This window comes from Hydractinia symbiolongicarpus, chromosome 9 (genome assembly GCF_029227915.1).
Source record: "Hydractinia symbiolongicarpus strain clone_291-10 chromosome 9, HSymV2.1, whole genome shotgun sequence".
In the NCBI taxonomy this organism is placed as follows: domain Eukaryota; kingdom Metazoa; phylum Cnidaria; class Hydrozoa; order Anthoathecata; family Hydractiniidae; genus Hydractinia; species Hydractinia symbiolongicarpus.
Window position 1 is genome coordinate 9,709,177 of NC_079883.1, and position 23,145 is coordinate 9,732,321.

General features: G+C 40.3%; 5 protein-coding genes and 11 non-coding genes across 16 annotated transcripts in view; 4 read left to right on the plus strand and 12 right to left on the minus strand.

The window, feature by feature from the left end:
- LOC130656728 (histone H1-delta-like) overlaps positions 1 to 21,640 on the plus strand; it is a 76,166-nt gene extending 54,526 nt beyond the window's left edge. The window contains exon 2 of the mRNA XM_057459642.1: positions 19,249 to 21,640. Coding sequence (XP_057315625.1) covers positions 20,947 to 21,498 — 552 coding nt within the window. The 5' untranslated portion in view covers positions 19,249 to 20,946 and the 3' untranslated portion in view covers positions 21,499 to 21,640. The remainder of the gene's footprint in view (positions 1 to 19,248) is intronic.
- On the minus strand, positions 865 to 1,533 carry LOC130656738 (histone H2B, gonadal-like). The gene has a single exon (XM_057459651.1). The coding sequence runs from the start codon at positions 1,403 to 1,405 to the stop codon at positions 1,001 to 1,003; it is 405 nt and encodes a 134-aa protein (XP_057315634.1). The 5' UTR covers positions 1,406 to 1,533; the 3' UTR covers positions 865 to 1,000.
- LOC130661685 (5S ribosomal RNA) lies at positions 2,268 to 2,386 on the plus strand. The gene has a single exon (XR_008988862.1). It is a non-coding gene; the product is annotated as a 5S ribosomal RNA (ribosomal RNA).
- LOC130659949 (U1 spliceosomal RNA) lies at positions 2,737 to 2,901 on the minus strand. The gene has a single exon (XR_008987153.1). It is a non-coding gene; the product is annotated as a U1 spliceosomal RNA (small nuclear RNA).
- LOC130660998 (U2 spliceosomal RNA) lies at positions 3,087 to 3,278 on the minus strand. Its single transcript, XR_008988193.1, has one exon. It is a non-coding gene; the product is annotated as a U2 spliceosomal RNA (small nuclear RNA).
- Positions 6,741 to 7,409, minus strand: LOC130656740 (histone H2B, gonadal-like). Its single transcript, XM_057459652.1, has one exon. It carries the CDS (start codon positions 7,279 to 7,281, stop codon positions 6,877 to 6,879), a length of 405 nt encoding a protein of 134 aa, XP_057315635.1. The 5' UTR covers positions 7,282 to 7,409; the 3' UTR covers positions 6,741 to 6,876.
- Positions 8,144 to 8,262, plus strand: LOC130661686 (5S ribosomal RNA). The gene has a single exon (XR_008988863.1). It is a non-coding gene; the product is annotated as a 5S ribosomal RNA (ribosomal RNA).
- On the minus strand, positions 8,613 to 8,777 carry LOC130659950 (U1 spliceosomal RNA). Its single transcript, XR_008987154.1, has one exon. It is a non-coding gene; the product is annotated as a U1 spliceosomal RNA (small nuclear RNA).
- LOC130660999 (U2 spliceosomal RNA) lies at positions 8,963 to 9,154 on the minus strand. The gene has a single exon (XR_008988194.1). It is a non-coding gene; the product is annotated as a U2 spliceosomal RNA (small nuclear RNA).
- LOC130656741 (histone H2B, gonadal-like) lies at positions 12,617 to 13,285 on the minus strand. The gene has a single exon (XM_057459653.1). The coding sequence runs from the start codon at positions 13,155 to 13,157 to the stop codon at positions 12,753 to 12,755; it is 405 nt and encodes a 134-aa protein (XP_057315636.1). The 5' UTR covers positions 13,158 to 13,285; the 3' UTR covers positions 12,617 to 12,752.
- Positions 14,020 to 14,138, plus strand: LOC130661688 (5S ribosomal RNA). The gene has a single exon (XR_008988866.1). It is a non-coding gene; the product is annotated as a 5S ribosomal RNA (ribosomal RNA).
- On the minus strand, positions 14,489 to 14,653 carry LOC130659951 (U1 spliceosomal RNA). Its single transcript, XR_008987155.1, has one exon. It is a non-coding gene; the product is annotated as a U1 spliceosomal RNA (small nuclear RNA).
- LOC130661001 (U2 spliceosomal RNA) lies at positions 14,839 to 15,030 on the minus strand. Its single transcript, XR_008988197.1, has one exon. It is a non-coding gene; the product is annotated as a U2 spliceosomal RNA (small nuclear RNA).
- Positions 18,493 to 19,156, minus strand: LOC130656742 (histone H2B, gonadal-like). Its single transcript, XM_057459654.1, has one exon. It carries the CDS (start codon positions 19,031 to 19,033, stop codon positions 18,629 to 18,631), a length of 405 nt encoding a protein of 134 aa, XP_057315637.1. The 5' UTR covers positions 19,034 to 19,156; the 3' UTR covers positions 18,493 to 18,628.
- Positions 19,431 to 19,595, minus strand: LOC130659952 (U1 spliceosomal RNA). The gene has a single exon (XR_008987156.1). It is a non-coding gene; the product is annotated as a U1 spliceosomal RNA (small nuclear RNA).
- LOC130661002 (U2 spliceosomal RNA) lies at positions 19,781 to 19,972 on the minus strand. The gene has a single exon (XR_008988198.1). It is a non-coding gene; the product is annotated as a U2 spliceosomal RNA (small nuclear RNA).
- Positions 21,641 to 23,145: the final 1,505 nt, after the last annotated feature.

A 23,145-nucleotide genomic window follows, 5' to 3' on the forward strand; every position in this document is an offset into this window, starting at 1 on the left:
TTATTGCCTTACTGAAACATTAAGACCACGAATTTTTAAAAAAACTACAGTTTTACTTAAAAAAATGTACAAAATGTTCGGAACATTTTGTAATGACGCAACTCTATTGGTTAATTAGGGTGTTTCCACGAGCAGTAGGTAATTTTATGGCCTCTTTTTAAAGCTGTCTGAATTCTGTTAACTCAAACGTTGTTTTTGTACTCGTTCTGTACGCAACTATATCAATATGTCTGGACGCGGAAAAGGAGGTAAAGGATTGGGAAAAGGAGGTGCTAAACGTCACCGAAAAATTCTTCGTGATAACATTCAGGGAATCACAAAACCTGCTATTCGACGTCTTGCTCGACGAGGTGGTGTCAAACGTATCTCTGGCCTTATCTATGAGGAAACCAGAGGTGTACTGAAGGTTTTCTTAGAGAATGTTATTCGTGATGCTGTAACCTACACAGAGCACGCTAAACGCAAGACCGTTACCGCTATGGATGTTGTTTATGCCTTAAAACGTCAAGGAAGAACTCTTTACGGATTCGGAGGTTAAGCGTTGTCATTGCTCAACAAAAACGGCTATTTTTATAGCCACAAATCTTTTAAAACATTACTTTGTGCACGCTTCCAAATTACACAATGTGTAAAGTCTTGTCACAGTTACATTTATTGCTATACGATACTATGTCATATATGACACAAAAAAAATTTAGAAATACTTTGTAGGGTTAATTTGCCTGGGAGTGTTTCCGTGAAAAGCTGGGTTAAGTTAAATGTAAGCAATAACATGGATCAATGTACTTGTCTTTTCTGCAAGTACAGCTAATAATACGTATGAAAAGTGAAGCTAATCCACACACACACATGGGGAAGTATTTTAAATGTAGGCTAGTGTTCTTAAGCACATTATTTAGAAGTTTTATTAACTTCGGTTAACTTGTAGTGACGCCAAGTAAATGTTTTTTTAAAGATGTGTGGTCTTAAAAAAGACCGTTTGTGTTTGGTAGACGTTGGTTTACTTGCTGCTTGTGTATTTTGTGACGGCTTTTGTTCCTTCACTGACTGCGTGTTTTGCAAGTTCTCCAGGCAAGAGAAGACGTACTGCGGTTTGAATTTCACGAGAAGAGATGGTCGACTTTTTGTTTTGAAGAGCCAAACGCGAAGCTTCGGAAGCAATGCGCTCAAAGATGTCGTTGACAAATGAGTTCATGATGCTCATAGCTTTGCTTGAAACTCCGACATCTGGGTGAACTTGTTTCAAAACATTGTAGATGTAAATAGCATAACTTTCCTTTCTCTTTCTCTTGCGTTTCTTTTCACCAGTTCCACCAATCTTTCCTCCTTTTTTGCCGGCTCTTTTTTCACCTTTCTTGGCTACTTTAGGTGCCTGTTTTCCTCCTTTAGCTGCTGCGTCAGACATGGTTAAAAATTTTTGCTACTTAACTTGTAAATAAGCATTAAACTGCAAGTCAAAACTTTTTGTTTATAAGTAAAAAAATCGGATCGAATTCGATCCGAAAACGCCGATACGCAATTTAATTGGTTAAAAAAAAAATCTTTTGTTTAATACTTAATTATGATTGGTTAAAAAAACATGATTTCGATCCTATTTTTATGATGAAAAAACGAGTAAAGTTTATTTCGTTAACACTTACGTTAAATATTCGTACGTTTTTGTATTAACTTACAAATCAAATCGCAGTTATGTCTGGACGTGGAAAAGGTGGAAAAGCTAAGGCTAAAGCCAAGACAAGATCCTCAAGAGCTGGACTTCAATTTCCAGTCGGTAGAGTGCATAGATTCCTTCGTAGAGGGCACTATGCTAACCGAATTGGATCTGGAGCACCAGTTTACTTAGCAGCCGTCTTGGAATATTTATCTGCTGAGATATTGGAGTTGGCTGGTAACGCAGCAAGAGACAACAAAAAAGCTAGGATTATTCCAAGACATTTACAATTGGCTGTTCGTAATGATGAAGAATTAAACAAACTTTTGAGCGGTGTAACCATTGCAGCTGGTGGTGTTTTGCCAAACATTCAAGCTGTCTTACTCCCAAAGAAGAACGACAAAGGACAGAAGAAGTAAACCGCTACACTCAGAAAACAACGGCTATTTTTATAGCCACACATCTTTAAAAAAACATTGTTTTTTTCACAAAACTATAACCTTAAAGTCTAATAGATAATCCATGCATACGCCTTGTCCTAAGTAACTCAAAGAAATTAAATAAAAAAATTTGATCACAACGTCAAAATAAATTGCACGTATTTGCCCCTACTAATGTCTACGGCCATACCACGATGAACACACCCGTTCTCGTCTGATCACGGAAGTTAAGCATCGTCGGGCCGGGATAGTACTTGGATGGGGGACCGCCTGGGAACTCCCGGTGTCGTAGGCTTTTCATTTTCATTTGTTGCCTTTTCATTTCAATGGTGCTGTGATATATTTCTTGTTATAACAATTAAGGAACGTGGCGGTTGTTGAAAGTGTTTCCTATGACATTTTCCTACGACATTTTCAGGTGATAGTACGAGAAAAAAGAGCTTTCAAATGCATACAAACTCGATCTATTGCCGATCATCCAATAACCCTGACGGAATGGCAAATAAAATAAAATTCCGCCGCCTTCCGAGGACTTATATCGCAATCACGTTTCGTAACAGCCAAGCGAGGTTTTACCTTAGCGTTTAAGTCACCACCGACATTTGGCCGCGCAACTTTTCTAAGCTCATTCATTTTGAATTAAGGAGGGGGCGAGCGCGGACGCAGGCCCCCACTACCAGAAATTGTACGGTCGAGTTACTGACGTTTGCAGTAATCGCAGAGGTCAGCCCAAGCGTAGTGCAATGCAAGAGCCTCACTCTGGAAGAAAACCCTCATTGATCAGTCTTTACTTCCCCGTCAGGTAAGTATGAGTTGGAACTGCACCGTAGCATGAGGGTACCCTTCAAAGTTTGTTAATGCTTGTGGCTTGAGTGTGTTATAAACTGCCGTGTCGCGGGGCATAGGCTGTATTCTCCCCCAGTGTACGCGTTTTGTTCCCGCCGTAGACTATGCAGAGTGCCGTCGGAAAGAGGACTGCTATTATTCTTTTATTGCTTATGTGGGCCGCCATCGGTAATAGTGCAACACCAAGGCAACCCGTGGTCACGGCGTGAATGAATCCACCTCCATGACCCAAGGCCAAAAATCAGATTAATATACTGACCATTCAGAGAATGGCCTACCAGATATTAAACTGATAAGAACAGATACTACACTTGATCTTAGCCATTAGGCCGAGAAGCGATAAAGAACAAGCGTTGCCATGATAGGCATCGTCCACACACCGTAACTGCTTGTGGAGCATGTCACGTTACTGTAAAGCTTACAACTGTCACCGCGTACGGATGGACGGCGACATAGTAAAAATCACGGCTGTTGATTTAGCCGTAGGATGGAGAGCGACTGTAGCGAGTGGATGGTAACTTACATGAATGCTAACAAAGGCGACGATACTAAGTGCGTGATATTACTTTCCAATATGACTGCGTACATTCCGTTTATCAACGCATTACGCCAGAACGTGCGCGCGCGTTACACAGTAGACCATGCAGCCGAAATGCGACAGTGCGACCCTGCCAGGAGTCGAACCTGGAATCCCCTGATTCGTAGTCAGATGCCTTATCCATTGGGCCACAGGGCGATGCTTATGACTTCGCCCCATCGTTATTTTGGCTTGCGCATTCGTTTTACTTACGACAGAATTCTTCGTGTTTGTAGCCATGAAAGAAAGGGACTTCTGTGAGTGAATTTTTTTACTGTGGTCTAATAAAAAAGTCGAAACGCAGTGCCCAATATATGAATTGCTCCTAATAGCCGGAAACAGGCCGTGTCGATGATGTAGGCCGACATACGCAACGCAAACCAAAGAACGCTTTATGAAAATCCTAACACGGGCGCGGAAGAAGCCCAAATTAACAGAGTAGATGTAATGCTGAAGACCTCAAACTCCAGCAGCTTCTCTTTCAGACTATTGCGTCGTGCTACAAATAAAAATTAACATGCTTTCGCATAGTCGCGGCTCCCAAAACGGACATTATACGATGTACAGAAACACACATTTCTGTTTTCGCGCCAAATCAATTCCCGGGAGTGGTACTTTTACGTCCGCATACTTCGCACCGTCTTAAATTATATCTCATTTACACGGTAATGTTTAGTATACTTCTACTGTGATAACAAGCATCGTTTATCGTTGGATTGTTGTAAGAAAACATTAAAAATGAGTGAAGCAGCTTCTCCAAAGAAAATCGCACCCAAGAAGAAACCTGCTGCAAAGAAGACAGCTGATCACCCTAAATATGTGGACATGATCAAGGCTGCTATCGCTACCCTAAAGGAACGCGGTGGTTCATCTCGCCAAGCTATTACAAAATATATTCATGCAAATTACAAAGTTGCTGAAAACTCAGATCATCATCTGAAAATGGCTCTTAAACGAGGAGTAACATCAGGCGATTTGATTCAAACTAAAGGCACTGGTGCTTCTGGATCATTCAAGCTAGGTCAGGTAAAAAAAGAAAAACCTAAGAAAAAGGCCGCAGCAAAAAAGCCAACGGCAAAGAAGCCTACTGCAAAGAAAAGTACACCAAAAAAGAAGCCAGCAAAGAAGAGCACGCCAAAGAAAGCAGCAAAGAAGCCTGCCACAAAGAAAGCCTCGGCTAAGAAACCAGCAGCTAAGAAACCCACAAAGAAGCCTGTTGCTAAAAAACCTGCAGCAAAGAAGGTCAAAAAGACTCCCAAAAAGGCAGCAAAGAAGACCGCAAAAAAATAATTTGTGTGTATCTGGCTATTACATTAACAAACGGCTATTTTTATAGCCACACATTTACAAAAAAACATTATCTTGGTACAAAGTTAAACTTGTTTAAGTCACTTAAACAGTTAAAAAAGAGTAATTTTAAGATTAGATTCCCTAAGTTTAAGTATTTTCGTTTTTAAATTTCTTATTTTCTTGCTTTTACTTTTCTTGCCCTTCATATTTTTAACATTGTCAAACTTTATGTAGCATAAAATTTTTATGTAGCATAAAATTTAAACAGAAAGCAGAACAAAGTTTGATATAAAAAGCTAGCCGTAATATTTTTTATGGATGTGTGGCTATAAAAATAGCCGTTTTTTGTTTGGTAAGATGCTTAGGCACGTTCCCCACGAATTCTTCTTGCCAACTGGATGTCTTTAGGCATGATTGTAACTCGTTTTGCGTGAATGGCACACAAGTTAGTATCCTCGAACAAGCCAACAAGGTACGCTTCAGAAGCCTCTTGCAGAGCCATAACGGCTGTGCTCTGGAATCGCAGATCTGTTTTGAAGTCCTGAGCAATTTCTCGCACAAGACGCTGGAAAGGCAACTTGCGGATCAAGAGCTCGGTTGACTTCTGGTATCTTCTGATTTCTCTGAGAGCAACTGTACCAGGTCTGTAACGATGTGGTTTTTTCACTCCTCCAGTAGCTGGTGCGCTTTTCCTCGCAGCTTTAGTGGCGAGTTGTTTTCGTGGAGCCTTTCCTCCAGTAGATTTACGTGCAGTTTGCTTTGTACGAGCCATATTTTAAGAAGTCGATGTAGTACGGATACACAAGACGGTCTAAAATGCACTATCGCGCCAAAGTTTTATTTCTCATATTGATTGACAGCTAAGGTTCAAAACAAACCATTTGATTGGTGCTAAGAAAGTAATTTCTGATTGGCTGCATAATGACATTACGCTCATTACTTTAACATTTTTATAAAATCTGTGTTTTTTGGCTACGGGAAAACGGCTGTATCTTCTGATACACAAAAGCTTTTGACTTTTTTTTTTTTTAGTAAGTAGCAGAAGGTTTGGCGAATTCCAACGATGCCAAATTTATTGCCTTACTGAAACATTAAGACCACGAATTTTTAAAAAAACTACAGTTTTACTTAAAAAAATGTACAAAATGTTCGGAACATTTTGTAATGACGCAACTCTATTGGTTAATTAGGGTGTTTCCACGAGCAGTAGGTAATTTTATGGCCTCTTTTTAAAGCTGTCTGAATTCTGTTAACTCAAACGTTGTTTTTGTACTCGTTCTGTACGCAACTATATCAATATGTCTGGACGCGGAAAAGGAGGTAAAGGATTGGGAAAAGGAGGTGCTAAACGTCACCGAAAAATTCTTCGTGATAACATTCAGGGAATCACAAAACCTGCTATTCGACGTCTTGCTCGACGAGGTGGTGTCAAACGTATCTCTGGCCTTATCTATGAGGAAACCAGAGGTGTACTGAAGGTTTTCTTAGAGAATGTTATTCGTGATGCTGTAACCTACACAGAGCACGCTAAACGCAAGACCGTTACCGCTATGGATGTTGTTTATGCCTTAAAACGTCAAGGAAGAACTCTTTACGGATTCGGAGGTTAAGCGTTGTCATTGCTCAACAAAAACGGCTATTTTTATAGCCACAAATCTTTTAAAACATTACTTTGTGCACGCTTCCAAATTACACAATGTGTAAAGTCTTGTCACAGTTACATTTATTGCTATACGATACTATGTCATATATGACACAAAAAAAATTTAGAAATACTTTGTAGGGTTAATTTGCCTGGGAGTGTTTCCGTGAAAAGCTGGGTTAAGTTAAATGTAAGCAATAACATGGATCAATGTACTTGTCTTTTCTGCAAGTACAGCTAATAATACGTATGAAAAGTGAAGCTAATCCACACACACACATGGGGAAGTATTTTAAATGTAGGCTAGTGTTCTTAAGCACATTATTTAGAAGTTTTATTAACTTCGGTTAACTTGTAGTGACGCCAAGTAAATGTTTTTTTAAAGATGTGTGGTCTTAAAAAAGACCGTTTGTGTTTGGTAGACGTTGGTTTACTTGCTGCTTGTGTATTTTGTGACGGCTTTTGTTCCTTCACTGACTGCGTGTTTTGCAAGTTCTCCAGGCAAGAGAAGACGTACTGCGGTTTGAATTTCACGAGAAGAGATGGTCGACTTTTTGTTTTGAAGAGCCAAACGCGAAGCTTCGGAAGCAATGCGCTCAAAGATGTCGTTGACAAATGAGTTCATGATGCTCATAGCTTTGCTTGAAACTCCGACATCTGGGTGAACTTGTTTCAAAACATTGTAGATGTAAATAGCATAACTTTCCTTTCTCTTTCTCTTGCGTTTCTTTTCACCAGTTCCACCAATCTTTCCTCCTTTTTTGCCGGCTCTTTTTTCACCTTTCTTGGCTACTTTAGGTGCCTGTTTTCCTCCTTTAGCTGCTGCGTCAGACATGGTTAAAAATTTTTGCTACTTAACTTGTAAATAAGCATTAAACTGCAAGTCAAAACTTTTTGTTTATAAGTAAAAAAATCGGATCGAATTCGATCCGAAAACGCCGATACGCAATTTAATTGGTTAAAAAAAAAATCTTTTGTTTAATACTTAATTATGATTGGTTAAAAAAACATGATTTCGATCCTATTTTTATGATGAAAAAACGAGTAAAGTTTATTTCGTTAACACTTACGTTAAATATTCGTACGTTTTTGTATTAACTTACAAATCAAATCGCAGTTATGTCTGGACGTGGAAAAGGTGGAAAAGCTAAGGCTAAAGCCAAGACAAGATCCTCAAGAGCTGGACTTCAATTTCCAGTCGGTAGAGTGCATAGATTCCTTCGTAGAGGGCACTATGCTAACCGAATTGGATCTGGAGCACCAGTTTACTTAGCAGCCGTCTTGGAATATTTATCTGCTGAGATATTGGAGTTGGCTGGTAACGCAGCAAGAGACAACAAAAAAGCTAGGATTATTCCAAGACATTTACAATTGGCTGTTCGTAATGATGAAGAATTAAACAAACTTTTGAGCGGTGTAACCATTGCAGCTGGTGGTGTTTTGCCAAACATTCAAGCTGTCTTACTCCCAAAGAAGAACGACAAAGGACAGAAGAAGTAAACCGCTACACTCAGAAAACAACGGCTATTTTTATAGCCACACATCTTTAAAAAAACATTGTTTTTTTCACAAAACTATAACCTTAAAGTCTAATAGATAATCCATGCATACGCCTTGTCCTAAGTAACTCAAAGAAATTAAATAAAAAAATTTGATCACAACGTCAAAATAAATTGCACGTATTTGCCCCTACTAATGTCTACGGCCATACCACGATGAACACACCCGTTCTCGTCTGATCACGGAAGTTAAGCATCGTCGGGCCGGGATAGTACTTGGATGGGGGACCGCCTGGGAACTCCCGGTGTCGTAGGCTTTTCATTTTCATTTGTTGCCTTTTCATTTCAATGGTGCTGTGATATATTTCTTGTTATAACAATTAAGGAACGTGGCGGTTGTTGAAAGTGTTTCCTATGACATTTTCCTACGACATTTTCAGGTGATAGTACGAGAAAAAAGAGCTTTCAAATGCATACAAACTCGATCTATTGCCGATCATCCAATAACCCTGACGGAATGGCAAATAAAATAAAATTCCGCCGCCTTCCGAGGACTTATATCGCAATCACGTTTCGTAACAGCCAAGCGAGGTTTTACCTTAGCGTTTAAGTCACCACCGACATTTGGCCGCGCAACTTTTCTAAGCTCATTCATTTTGAATTAAGGAGGGGGCGAGCGCGGACGCAGGCCCCCACTACCAGAAATTGTACGGTCGAGTTACTGACGTTTGCAGTAATCGCAGAGGTCAGCCCAAGCGTAGTGCAATGCAAGAGCCTCACTCTGGAAGAAAACCCTCATTGATCAGTCTTTACTTCCCCGTCAGGTAAGTATGAGTTGGAACTGCACCGTAGCATGAGGGTACCCTTCAAAGTTTGTTAATGCTTGTGGCTTGAGTGTGTTATAAACTGCCGTGTCGCGGGGCATAGGCTGTATTCTCCCCCAGTGTACGCGTTTTGTTCCCGCCGTAGACTATGCAGAGTGCCGTCGGAAAGAGGACTGCTATTATTCTTTTATTGCTTATGTGGGCCGCCATCGGTAATAGTGCAACACCAAGGCAACCCGTGGTCACGGCGTGAATGAATCCACCTCCATGACCCAAGGCCAAAAATCAGATTAATATACTGACCATTCAGAGAATGGCCTACCAGATATTAAACTGATAAGAACAGATACTACACTTGATCTTAGCCATTAGGCCGAGAAGCGATAAAGAACAAGCGTTGCCATGATAGGCATCGTCCACACACCGTAACTGCTTGTGGAGCATGTCACGTTACTGTAAAGCTTACAACTGTCACCGCGTACGGATGGACGGCGACATAGTAAAAATCACGGCTGTTGATTTAGCCGTAGGATGGAGAGCGACTGTAGCGAGTGGATGGTAACTTACATGAATGCTAACAAAGGCGACGATACTAAGTGCGTGATATTACTTTCCAATATGACTGCGTACATTCCGTTTATCAACGCATTACGCCAGAACGTGCGCGCGCGTTACACAGTAGACCATGCAGCCGAAATGCGACAGTGCGACCCTGCCAGGAGTCGAACCTGGAATCCCCTGATTCGTAGTCAGATGCCTTATCCATTGGGCCACAGGGCGATGCTTATGACTTCGCCCCATCGTTATTTTGGCTTGCGCATTCGTTTTACTTACGACAGAATTCTTCGTGTTTGTAGCCATGAAAGAAAGGGACTTCTGTGAGTGAATTTTTTTACTGTGGTCTAATAAAAAAGTCGAAACGCAGTGCCCAATATATGAATTGCTCCTAATAGCCGGAAACAGGCCGTGTCGATGATGTAGGCCGACATACGCAACGCAAACCAAAGAACGCTTTATGAAAATCCTAACACGGGCGCGGAAGAAGCCCAAATTAACAGAGTAGATGTAATGCTGAAGACCTCAAACTCCAGCAGCTTCTCTTTCAGACTATTGCGTCGTGCTACAAATAAAAATTAACATGCTTTCGCATAGTCGCGGCTCCCAAAACGGACATTATACGATGTACAGAAACACACATTTCTGTTTTCGCGCCAAATCAATTCCCGGGAGTGGTACTTTTACGTCCGCATACTTCGCACCGTCTTAAATTATATCTCATTTACACGGTAATGTTTAGTATACTTCTACTGTGATAACAAGCATCGTTTATCGTTGGATTGTTGTAAGAAAACATTAAAAATGAGTGAAGCAGCTTCTCCAAAGAAAATCGCACCCAAGAAGAAACCTGCTGCAAAGAAGACAGCTGATCACCCTAAATATGTGGACATGATCAAGGCTGCTATCGCTACCCTAAAGGAACGCGGTGGTTCATCTCGCCAAGCTATTACAAAATATATTCATGCAAATTACAAAGTTGCTGAAAACTCAGATCATCATCTGAAAATGGCTCTTAAACGAGGAGTAACATCAGGCGATTTGATTCAAACTAAAGGCACTGGTGCTTCTGGATCATTCAAGCTAGGTCAGGTAAAAAAAGAAAAACCTAAGAAAAAGGCCGCAGCAAAAAAGCCAACGGCAAAGAAGCCTACTGCAAAGAAAAGTACACCAAAAAAGAAGCCAGCAAAGAAGAGCACGCCAAAGAAAGCAGCAAAGAAGCCTGCCACAAAGAAAGCCTCGGCTAAGAAACCAGCAGCTAAGAAACCCACAAAGAAGCCTGTTGCTAAAAAACCTGCAGCAAAGAAGGTCAAAAAGACTCCCAAAAAGGCAGCAAAGAAGACCGCAAAAAAATAATTTGTGTGTATCTGGCTATTACATTAACAAACGGCTATTTTTATAGCCACACATTTACAAAAAAACATTATCTTGGTACAAAGTTAAACTTGTTTAAGTCACTTAAACAGTTAAAAAAGAGTAATTTTAAGATTAGATTCCCTAAGTTTAAGTATTTTCGTTTTTAAATTTCTTATTTTCTTGCTTTTACTTTTCTTGCCCTTCATATTTTTAACATTGTCAAACTTTATGTAGCATAAAATTTTTATGTAGCATAAAATTTAAACAGAAAGCAGAACAAAGTTTGATATAAAAAGCTAGCCGTAATATTTTTTATGGATGTGTGGCTATAAAAATAGCCGTTTTTTGTTTGGTAAGATGCTTAGGCACGTTCCCCACGAATTCTTCTTGCCAACTGGATGTCTTTAGGCATGATTGTAACTCGTTTTGCGTGAATGGCACACAAGTTAGTATCCTCGAACAAGCCAACAAGGTACGCTTCAGAAGCCTCTTGCAGAGCCATAACGGCTGTGCTCTGGAATCGCAGATCTGTTTTGAAGTCCTGAGCAATTTCTCGCACAAGACGCTGGAAAGGCAACTTGCGGATCAAGAGCTCGGTTGACTTCTGGTATCTTCTGATTTCTCTGAGAGCAACTGTACCAGGTCTGTAACGATGTGGTTTTTTCACTCCTCCAGTAGCTGGTGCGCTTTTCCTCGCAGCTTTAGTGGCGAGTTGTTTTCGTGGAGCCTTTCCTCCAGTAGATTTACGTGCAGTTTGCTTTGTACGAGCCATATTTTAAGAAGTCGATGTAGTACGGATACACAAGACGGTCTAAAATGCACTATCGCGCCAAAGTTTTATTTCTCATATTGATTGACAGCTAAGGTTCAAAACAAACCATTTGATTGGTGCTAAGAAAGTAATTTCTGATTGGCTGCATAATGACATTACGCTCATTACTTTAACATTTTTATAAAATCTGTGTTTTTTGGCTACGGGAAAACGGCTGTATCTTCTGATACACAAAAGCTTTTGACTTTTTTTTTTTTTAGTAAGTAGCAGAAGGTTTGGCGAATTCCAACGATGCCAAATTTATTGCCTTACTGAAACATTAAGACCACGAATTTTTAAAAAAACTACAGTTTTACTTAAAAAAATGTACAAAATGTTCGGAACATTTTGTAATGACGCAACTCTATTGGTTAATTAGGGTGTTTCCACGAGCAGTAGGTAATTTTATGGCCTCTTTTTAAAGCTGTCTGAATTCTGTTAACTCAAACGTTGTTTTTGTACTCGTTCTGTACGCAACTATATCAATATGTCTGGACGCGGAAAAGGAGGTAAAGGATTGGGAAAAGGAGGTGCTAAACGTCACCGAAAAATTCTTCGTGATAACATTCAGGGAATCACAAAACCTGCTATTCGACGTCTTGCTCGACGAGGTGGTGTCAAACGTATCTCTGGCCTTATCTATGAGGAAACCAGAGGTGTACTGAAGGTTTTCTTAGAGAATGTTATTCGTGATGCTGTAACCTACACAGAGCACGCTAAACGCAAGACCGTTACCGCTATGGATGTTGTTTATGCCTTAAAACGTCAAGGAAGAACTCTTTACGGATTCGGAGGTTAAGCGTTGTCATTGCTCAACAAAAACGGCTATTTTTATAGCCACAAATCTTTTAAAACATTACTTTGTGCACGCTTCCAAATTACACAATGTGTAAAGTCTTGTCACAGTTACATTTATTGCTATACGATACTATGTCATATATGACACAAAAAAAATTTAGAAATACTTTGTAGGGTTAATTTGCCTGGGAGTGTTTCCGTGAAAAGCTGGGTTAAGTTAAATGTAAGCAATAACATGGATCAATGTACTTGTCTTTTCTGCAAGTACAGCTAATAATACGTATGAAAAGTGAAGCTAATCCACACACACACATGGGGAAGTATTTTAAATGTAGGCTAGTGTTCTTAAGCACATTATTTAGAAGTTTTATTAACTTCGGTTAACTTGTAGTGACGCCAAGTAAATGTTTTTTTAAAGATGTGTGGTCTTAAAAAAGACCGTTTGTGTTTGGTAGACGTTGGTTTACTTGCTGCTTGTGTATTTTGTGACGGCTTTTGTTCCTTCACTGACTGCGTGTTTTGCAAGTTCTCCAGGCAAGAGAAGACGTACTGCGGTTTGAATTTCACGAGAAGAGATGGTCGACTTTTTGTTTTGAAGAGCCAAACGCGAAGCTTCGGAAGCAATGCGCTCAAAGATGTCGTTGACAAATGAGTTCATGATGCTCATAGCTTTGCTTGAAACTCCGACATCTGGGTGAACTTGTTTCAAAACATTGTAGATGTAAATAGCATAACTTTCCTTTCTCTTTCTCTTGCGTTTCTTTTCACCAGTTCCACCAATCTTTCCTCCTTTTTTGCCGGCTCTTTTTTCACCTTTCTTGGCTACTTTAGGTGCCTGTTTTCCTCCTTTAGCTGCTGCGTCAGACATGGTTAAAAATTTTTGCTACTTAACTTGTAAATAAGCATTAAACTGCAAGTCAAAACTTTTTGTTTATAAGTAAAAAAATCGGATCGAATTCGATCCGAAAACGCCGATACGCAATTTAATTGGTTAAAAAAAAAATCTTTTGTTTAATACTTAATTATGATTGGTTAAAAAAACATGATTTCGATCCTATTTTTATGATGAAAAAACGAGTAAAGTTTATTTCGTTAACACTTACGTTAAATATTCGTACGTTTTTGTATTAACTTACAAATCAAATCGCAGTTATGTCTGGACGTGGAAAAGGTGGAAAAGCTAAGGCTAAAGCCAAGACAAGATCCTCAAGAGCTGGACTTCAATTTCCAGTCGGTAGAGTGCATAGATTCCTTCGTAGAGGGCACTATGCTAACCGAATTGGATCTGGAGCACCAGTTTACTTAGCAGCCGTCTTGGAATATTTATCTGCTGAGATATTGGAGTTGGCTGGTAACGCAGCAAGAGACAACAAAAAAGCTAGGATTATTCCAAGACATTTACAATTGGCTGTTCGTAATGATGAAGAATTAAACAAACTTTTGAGCGGTGTAACCATTGCAGCTGGTGGTGTTTTGCCAAACATTCAAGCTGTCTTACTCCCAAAGAAGAACGACAAAGGACAGAAGAAGTAAACCGCTACACTCAGAAAACAACGGCTATTTTTATAGCCACACATCTTTAAAAAAACATTGTTTTTTTCACAAAACTATAACCTTAAAGTCTAATAGATAATCCATGCATACGCCTTGTCCTAAGTAACTCAAAGAAATTAAATAAAAAAATTTGATCACAACGTCAAAATAAATTGCACGTATTTGCCCCTACTAATGTCTACGGCCATACCACGATGAACACACCCGTTCTCGTCTGATCACGGAAGTTAAGCATCGTCGGGCCGGGATAGTACTTGGATGGGGGACCGCCTGGGAACTCCCGGTGTCGTAGGCTTTTCATTTTCATTTGTTGCCTTTTCATTTCAATGGTGCTGTGATATATTTCTTGTTATAACAATTAAGGAACGTGGCGGTTGTTGAAAGTGTTTCCTATGACATTTTCCTACGACATTTTCAGGTGATAGTACGAGAAAAAAGAGCTTTCAAATGCATACAAACTCGATCTATTGCCGATCATCCAATAACCCTGACGGAATGGCAAATAAAATAAAATTCCGCCGCCTTCCGAGGACTTATATCGCAATCACGTTTCGTAACAGCCAAGCGAGGTTTTACCTTAGCGTTTAAGTCACCACCGACATTTGGCCGCGCAACTTTTCTAAGCTCATTCATTTTGAATTAAGGAGGGGGCGAGCGCGGACGCAGGCCCCCACTACCAGAAATTGTACGGTCGAGTTACTGACGTTTGCAGTAATCGCAGAGGTCAGCCCAAGCGTAGTGCAATGCAAGAGCCTCACTCTGGAAGAAAACCCTCATTGATCAGTCTTTACTTCCCCGTCAGGTAAGTATGAGTTGGAACTGCACCGTAGCATGAGGGTACCCTTCAAAGTTTGTTAATGCTTGTGGCTTGAGTGTGTTATAAACTGCCGTGTCGCGGGGCATAGGCTGTATTCTCCCCCAGTGTACGCGTTTTGTTCCCGCCGTAGACTATGCAGAGTGCCGTCGGAAAGAGGACTGCTATTATTCTTTTATTGCTTATGTGGGCCGCCATCGGTAATAGTGCAACACCAAGGCAACCCGTGGTCACGGCGTGAATGAATCCACCTCCATGACCCAAGGCCAAAAATCAGATTAATATACTGACCATTCAGAGAATGGCCTACCAGATATTAAACTGATAAGAACAGATACTACACTTGATCTTAGCCATTAGGCCGAGAAGCGATAAAGAACAAGCGTTGCCATGATAGGCATCGTCCACACACCGTAACTGCTTGTGGAGCATGTCACGTTACTGTAAAGCTTACAACTGTCACCGCGTACGGATGGACGGCGACATAGTAAAAATCACGGCTGTTGATTTAGCCGTAGGATGGAGAGCGACTGTAGCGAGTGGATGGTAACTTACATGAATGCTAACAAAGGCGACGATACTAAGTGCGTGATATTACTTTCCAATATGACTGCGTACATTCCGTTTATCAACGCATTACGCCAGAACGTGCGCGCGCGTTACACAGTAGACCATGCAGCCGAAATGCGACAGTGCGACCCTGCCAGGAGTCGAACCTGGAATCCCCTGATTCGTAGTCAGATGCCTTATCCATTGGGCCACAGGGCGATGCTTATGACTTCGCCCCATCGTTATTTTGGCTTGCGCATTCGTTTTACTTACGACAGAATTCTTCGTGTTTGTAGCCATGAAAGAAAGGGACTTCTGTGAGTGAATTTTTTTACTGTGGTCTAATAAAAAAGTCGAAACGCAGTGCCCAATATATGAATTGCTCCTAATAGCCGGAAACAGGCCGTGTCGATGATGTAGGCCGACATACGCAACGCAAACCAAAGAACGCTTTATGAAAATCCTAACACGGGCGCGGAAGAAGCCCAAATTAACAGAGTAGATGTAATGCTGAAGACCTCAAACTCCAGCAGCTTCTCTTTCAGACTATTGCGTCGTGCTACAAATAAAAATTAACATGCTTTCGCATAGTCGCGGCTCCCAAAACGGACATTATACGATGTACAGAAACACACATTTCTGTTTTCGCGCCAAATCAATTCCCGGGAGTGGTACTTTTACGTCCGCATACTTCGCACCGTCTTAAATTATATCTCATTTACACGGTAATGTTTAGTATACTTCTACTGTGATAACAAGCATCGTTTATCGTTGGATTGTTGTAAGAAAACATTAAAAATGAGTGAAGCAGCTTCTCCAAAGAAAATCGCACCCAAGAAGAAACCTGCTGCAAAGAAGACAGCTGATCACCCTAAATATGTGGACATGATCAAGGCTGCTATCGCTACCCTAAAGGAACGCGGTGGTTCATCTCGCCAAGCTATTACAAAATATATTCATGCAAATTACAAAGTTGCTGAAAACTCAGATCATCATCTGAAAATGGCTCTTAAACGAGGAGTAACATCAGGCGATTTGATTCAAACTAAAGGCACTGGTGCTTCTGGATCATTCAAGCTAGGTCAGGTAAAAAAAGAAAAACCTAAGAAAAAGGCCGCAGCAAAAAAGCCAACGGCAAAGAAGCCTACTGCAAAGAAAAGTACACCAAAAAAGAAGCCAGCAAAGAAGAGCACGCCAAAGAAAGCAGCAAAGAAGCCTGCCACAAAGAAAGCCTCGGCTAAGAAACCAGCAGCTAAGAAACCCACAAAGAAGCCTGTTGCTAAAAAACCTGCAGCAAAGAAGGTCAAAAAGACTCCCAAAAAGGCAGCAAAGAAGACCGCAAAAAAATAATTTGTGTGTATCTGGCTATTACATTAACAAACGGCTATTTTTATAGCCACACATTTACAAAAAAACATTATCTTGGTACAAAGTTAAACTTGTTTAAGTCACTTAAACAGTTAAAAAAGAGTAATTTTAAGATTAGATTCCCTAAGTTTAAGTATTTTCGTTTTTAAATTTCTTATTTTCTTGCTTTTACTTTTCTTGCCCTTCATATTTTTAACATTGTCAAACTTTATGTAGCATAAAATTTTTATGTAGCATAAAATTTAAACAGAAAGCAGAACAAAGTTTGATATAAAAAGCTAGCCGTAATATTTTTTATGGATGTGTGGCTATAAAAATAGCCGTTTTTTGTTTGGTAAGATGCTTAGGCACGTTCCCCACGAATTCTTCTTGCCAACTGGATGTCTTTAGGCATGATTGTAACTCGTTTTGCGTGAATGGCACACAAGTTAGTATCCTCGAACAAGCCAACAAGGTACGCTTCAGAAGCCTCTTGCAGAGCCATAACGGCTGTGCTCTGGAATCGCAGATCTGTTTTGAAGTCCTGAGCAATTTCTCGCACAAGACGCTGGAAAGGCAACTTGCGGATCAAGAGCTCGGTTGACTTCTGGTATCTTCTGATTTCTCTGAGAGCAACTGTACCAGGTCTGTAACGATGTGGTTTTTTCACTCCTCCAGTAGCTGGTGCGCTTTTCCTCGCAGCTTTAGTGGCGAGTTGTTTTCGTGGAGCCTTTCCTCCAGTAGATTTACGTGCAGTTTGCTTTGTACGAGCCATATTTTAAGAAGTCGATGTAGTACGGATACACAAGACGGTCTAAAATGCACTATCGCGCCAAAGTTTTATTTCTCATATTGATTGACAGCTAAGGTTCAAAACAAACCATTTGATTGGTGCTAAGAAAGTAATTTCTGATTGGCTGCATAATGACATTACGCTCATTACTTTAACATTTTTATAAAATCTGTGTTTTTTGGCTACGGGAAAACGGCTGTATCTTCTGATACACAAAAGCTTTTGACTTTTTTTTTTTTTAGTAAGTAGCAGAAGGTTTGGCGAATTCCAACGATGCCAAATTTATTGCCTTACTGAAACATTAAGACCACGAATTTTTAAAAAAACTACAGTTTTACTTAAAAAAATGTACAAAATGTTCGGAACATTTTGTAATGACGCAACTCTATTGGTTAATTAGGGTGTTTCCACGAGCAGTAGGTAATTTTATGGCCTCTTTTTAAAGCTGTCTGAATTCTGTTAACTCAAACGTTGTTTTTGTACTCGTTCTGTACGCAACTATATCAATATGTCTGGACGCGGAAAAGGAGGTAAAGGATTGGGAAAAGGAGGTGCTAAACGTCACCGAAAAATTCTTCGTGATAACATTCAGGGAATCACAAAACCTGCTATTCGACGTCTTGCTCGACGAGGTGGTGTCAAACGTATCTCTGGCCTTATCTATGAGGAAACCAGAGGTGTACTGAAGGTTTTCTTAGAGAATGTTATTCGTGATGCTGTAACCTACACAGAGCACGCTAAACGCAAGACCGTTACCGCTATGGATGTTGTTTATGCCTTAAAACGTCAAGGAAGAACTCTTTACGGATTCGGAGGTTAAGCGTTGTCATTGCTCAACAAAAACGGCTATTTTTATAGCCACAAATCTTTTAAAACATTACTTTGTGCACGCTTCCAAATTACACAATGTGTAAAGTCTTGTCACAGTTACATTTATTGCTATACGATACTATGTCATATATGACACAAAAAAAATTTAGAAATACTTTGTAGGGTTAATTTGCCTGGGAGTGTTTCCGTGAAAAGCTGGGTTAAGTTAAATGTAAGCAATAACATGGATCAATGTACTTGTCTTTTCTGCAAGTACAGCTAATAATACGTATGAAAAGTGAAGCTAATCCACACACACACATGGGGAAGTATTTTAAATGTAGGCTAGTGTTCTTAAGCACATTATTTAGAAGTTTTATTAACTTCGGTTAACTTGTAGTGACGCCAAGTAAATGTTTTTTTAAAGATGTGTGGTCTTAAAAAAGACCGTTTGTGTTTGGTAGACGTTGGTTTACTTGCTGCTTGTGTATTTTGTGACGGCTTTTGTTCCTTCACTGACTGCGTGTTTTGCAAGTTCTCCAGGCAAGAGAAGACGTACTGCGGTTTGAATTTCACGAGAAGAGATGGTCGACTTTTTGTTTTGAAGAGCCAAACGCGAAGCTTCGGAAGCAATGCGCTCAAAGATGTCGTTGACAAATGAGTTCATGATGCTCATAGCTTTGCTTGAAACTCCGACATCTGGGTGAACTTGTTTCAAAACATTGTAGATGTAAATAGCATAACTTTCCTTTCTCTTTCTCTTGCGTTTCTTTTCACCAGTTCCACCAATCTTTCCTCCTTTTTTGCCGGCTCTTTTTTCACCTTTCTTGGCTACTTTAGGTGCCTGTTTTCCTCCTTTAGCTGCTGCGTCAGACATGGTTAAAAATTTTTGCTACTTAACTTGTAAATAAGCATTAAACTGCAAGTCAAAACTTTTTGTTTATAAGTAAAAAAATCGGATCGAATTCGATCCGAAAACGCCGATACGCAATTTAATTGGTTAAAAAAAAAATCTTTTGTTTAATACTTAATTATGATTGGTTAAAAAAACATGATTTCGATCCTATTTTTATGATGAAAAAACGAGTAAAGTTTATTGCCGATCATCCAATAACCCTGACGGAATGGCAAATAAAATAAAATTCCGCCGCCTTCCGAGGACTTATATCGCAATCACGTTTCGTAACAGCCAAGCGAGGTTTTACCTTAGCGTTTAAGTCACCACCGACATTTGGCCGCGCAACTTTTCTAAGCTCATTCATTTTGAATTAAGGAGGGGGCGAGCGCGGACGCAGGCCCCCACTACCAGAAATTGTACGGTCGAGTTACTGACGTTTGCAGTAATCGCAGAGGTCAGCCCAAGCGTAGTGCAATGCAAGAGCCTCACTCTGGAAGAAAACCCTCATTGATCAGTCTTTACTTCCCCGTCAGGTAAGTATGAGTTGGAACTGCACCGTAGCATGAGGGTACCCTTCAAAGTTTGTTAATGCTTGTGGCTTGAGTGTGTTATAAACTGCCGTGTCGCGGGGCATAGGCTGTATTCTCCCCCAGTGTACGCGTTTTGTTCCCGCCGTAGACTATGCAGAGTGCCGTCGGAAAGAGGACTGCTATTATTCTTTTATTGCTTATGTGGGCCGCCATCGGTAATAGTGCAACACCAAGGCAACCCGTGGTCACGGCGTGAATGAATCCACCTCCATGACCCAAGGCCAAAAATCAGATTAATATACTGACCATTCAGAGAATGGCCTACCAGATATTAAACTGATAAGAACAGATACTACACTTGATCTTAGCCATTAGGCCGAGAAGCGATAAAGAACAAGCGTTGCCATGATAGGCATCGTCCACACACCGTAACTGCTTGTGGAGCATGTCACGTTACTGTAAAGCTTACAACTGTCACCGCGTACGGATGGACGGCGACATAGTAAAAATCACGGCTGTTGATTTAGCCGTAGGATGGAGAGCGACTGTAGCGAGTGGATGGTAACTTACATGAATGCTAACAAAGGCGACGATACTAAGTGCGTGATATTACTTTCCAATATGACTGCGTACATTCCGTTTATCAACGCATTACGCCAGAACGTGCGCGCGCGTTACACAGTAGACCATGCAGCCGAAATGCGACAGTGCGACCCTGCCAGGAGTCGAACCTGGAATCCCCTGATTCGTAGTCAGATGCCTTATCCATTGGGCCACAGGGCGATGCTTATGACTTCGCCCCATCGTTATTTTGGCTTGCGCATTCGTTTTACTTACGACAGAATTCTTCGTGTTTGTAGCCATGAAAGAAAGGGACTTCTGTGAGTGAATTTTTTTACTGTGGTCTAATAAAAAAGTCGAAACGCAGTGCCCAATATATGAATTGCTCCTAATAGCCGGAAACAGGCCGTGTCGATGATGTAGGCCGACATACGCAACGCAAACCAAAGAACGCTTTATGAAAATCCTAACACGGGCGCGGAAGAAGCCCAAATTAACAGAGTAGATGTAATGCTGAAGACCTCAAACTCCAGCAGCTTCTCTTTCAGACTATTGCGTCGTGCTACAAATAAAAATTAACATGCTTTCGCATAGTCGCGGCTCCCAAAACGGACATTATACGATGTACAGAAACACACATTTCTGTTTTCGCGCCAAATCAATTCCCGGGAGTGGTACTTTTACGTCCGCATACTTCGCACCGTCTTAAATTATATCTCATTTACACGGTAATGTTTAGTATACTTCTACTGTGATAACAAGCATCGTTTATCGTTGGATTGTTGTAAGAAAACATTAAAAATGAGTGAAGCAGCTTCTCCAAAGAAAATCGCACCCAAGAAGAAACCTGCTGCAAAGAAGACAGCTGATCACCCTAAATATGTGGACATGATCAAGGCTGCTATCGCTACCCTAAAGGAACGCGGTGGTTCATCTCGCCAAGCTATTACAAAATATATTCATGCAAATTACAAAGTTGCTGAAAACTCAGATCATCATCTGAAAATGGCTCTTAAACGAGGAGTAACATCAGGCGATTTGATTCAAACTAAAGGCACTGGTGCTTCTGGATCATTCAAGCTAGGTCAGGTAAAAAAAGAAAAACCTAAGAAAAAGGCCGCAGCAAAAAAGCCAACGGCAAAGAAGCCTACTGCAAAGAAAAGTACACCAAAAAAGAAGCCAGCAAAGAAGAGCACGCCAAAGAAAGCAGCAAAGAAGCCTGCCACAAAGAAAGCCTCGGCTAAGAAACCAGCAGCTAAGAAACCCACAAAGAAGCCTGTTGCTAAAAAACCTGCAGCAAAGAAGGTCAAAAAGACTCCCAAAAAGGCAGCAAAGAAGACCGCAAAAAAATAATTTGTGTGTATCTGGCTATTACATTAACAAACGGCTATTTTTATAGCCACACATTTACAAAAAAACATTATCTTGGTACAAAGTTAAACTTGTTTAAGTCACTTAAACAGTTAAAAAAGAGTAATTTTAAGATTAGATTCCCTAAGTTTAAGTATTTTCGTTTTTAAATTTCTTATTTTCTTGCTTTTACTTTTCTTGCCCTTCATATTTTTAACATTGTCAAACTTTATGTAGCATAAAATTTTTATGTAGCATAAAATTTAAACAGAAAGCAGAACAAAGTTTGATATAAAAAGCTAGCCGTAATATTTTTTATGGATGTGTGGCTATAAAAATAGCCGTTTTTTGTTTGGTAAGATGCTTAGGCACGTTCCCCACGAATTCTTCTTGCCAACTGGATGTCTTTAGGCATGATTGTAACTCGTTTTGCGTGAATGGCACACAAGTTAGTATCCTCGAACAAGCCAACAAGGTACGCTTCAGAAGCCTCTTGCAGAGCCATAACGGCTGTGCTCTGGAATCGCAGATCTGTTTTGAAGTCCTGAGCAATTTCTCGCACAAGACGCTGGAAAGGCAACTTGCGGATCAAGAGCTCGGTTGACTTCTGGTATCTTCTGATTTCTCTGAGAGCAACTGTACCAGGTCTGTAACGATGTGGTTTTTTCACTCCTCCAGTAGCTGGTGCGCTTTTCCTCGCAGCTTTAGTGGCGAGTTGTTTTCGTGGAGCCTTTCCTCCAGTAGATTTACGTGCAGTTTGCTTTGTACGAGCCATATTTTAAGAAGTCGATGTAGTACGGATACACAAGACGGTCTAAAATGCACTATCGCGCCAAAGTTTTATTTCTCATATTGATTGACAGCTAAGGTTCAAAACAAACCATTTGATTGGTGCTAAGAAAGTAATTTCTGATTGGCTGCATAATGACATTACGCTCATTACTTTAACATTTTTATAAAATCTGTGTTTTTTGGCTACGGGAAAACGGCTGTATCTTCTGATACACAAAAGCTTTTGACTTTTTTTTTTTTTAGTAAGTAGCAGAAGGTTTGGCGAATTCCAACGATGCCAAATTTATTGCCTTACTGAAACATTAAGACCACGAATTTTTAAAAAAACTACAGTTTTACTTAAAAAAATGTACAAAATGTTCGGAACATTTTGTAATGACGCAACTCTATTGGTTAATTAGGGTGTTTCCACGAGCAGTAGGTAATTTTATGGCCTCTTTTTAAAGCTGTCTGAATTCTGTTAACTCAAACGTTGTTTTTGTACTCGTTCTGTACGCAACTATATCAATATGTCTGGACGCGGAAAAGGAGGTAAAGGATTGGGAAAAGGAGGTGCTAAACGTCACCGAAAAATTCTTCGTGATAACATTCAGGGAATCACAAAACCTGCTATTCGACGTCTTGCTCGACGAGGTGGTGTCAAACGTATCTCTGGCCTTATCTATGAGGAAACCAGAGGTGTACTGAAGGTTTTCTTAGAGAATGTTATTCGTGATGCTGTAACCTACACAGAGCACGCTAAACGCAAGACCGTTACCGCTATGGATGTTGTTTATGCCTTAAAACGTCAAGGAAGAACTCTTTACGGATTCGGAGGTTAAGCGTTGTCATTGCTCAACAAAAACGGCTATTTTTATA

Bases quoted from the DNA above. Each gene is read 5' to 3' on its own strand.
- LOC130656742 (XM_057459654.1), bottom strand. From the start codon at position 19,033: ATGTCTGACGCAGCAGCTAAAGGAGGAAAACAGGCACCTAAAGTAGCC.
- LOC130656738 (XM_057459651.1), bottom strand. From the start codon at position 1,405: ATGTCTGACGCAGCAGCTAAAGGAGGAAAACAGGCACCTAAAGTAGCC.
- LOC130656740 (XM_057459652.1), bottom strand. From the start codon at position 7,281: ATGTCTGACGCAGCAGCTAAAGGAGGAAAACAGGCACCTAAAGTAGCC.
- LOC130656741 (XM_057459653.1), bottom strand. From the start codon at position 13,157: ATGTCTGACGCAGCAGCTAAAGGAGGAAAACAGGCACCTAAAGTAGCC.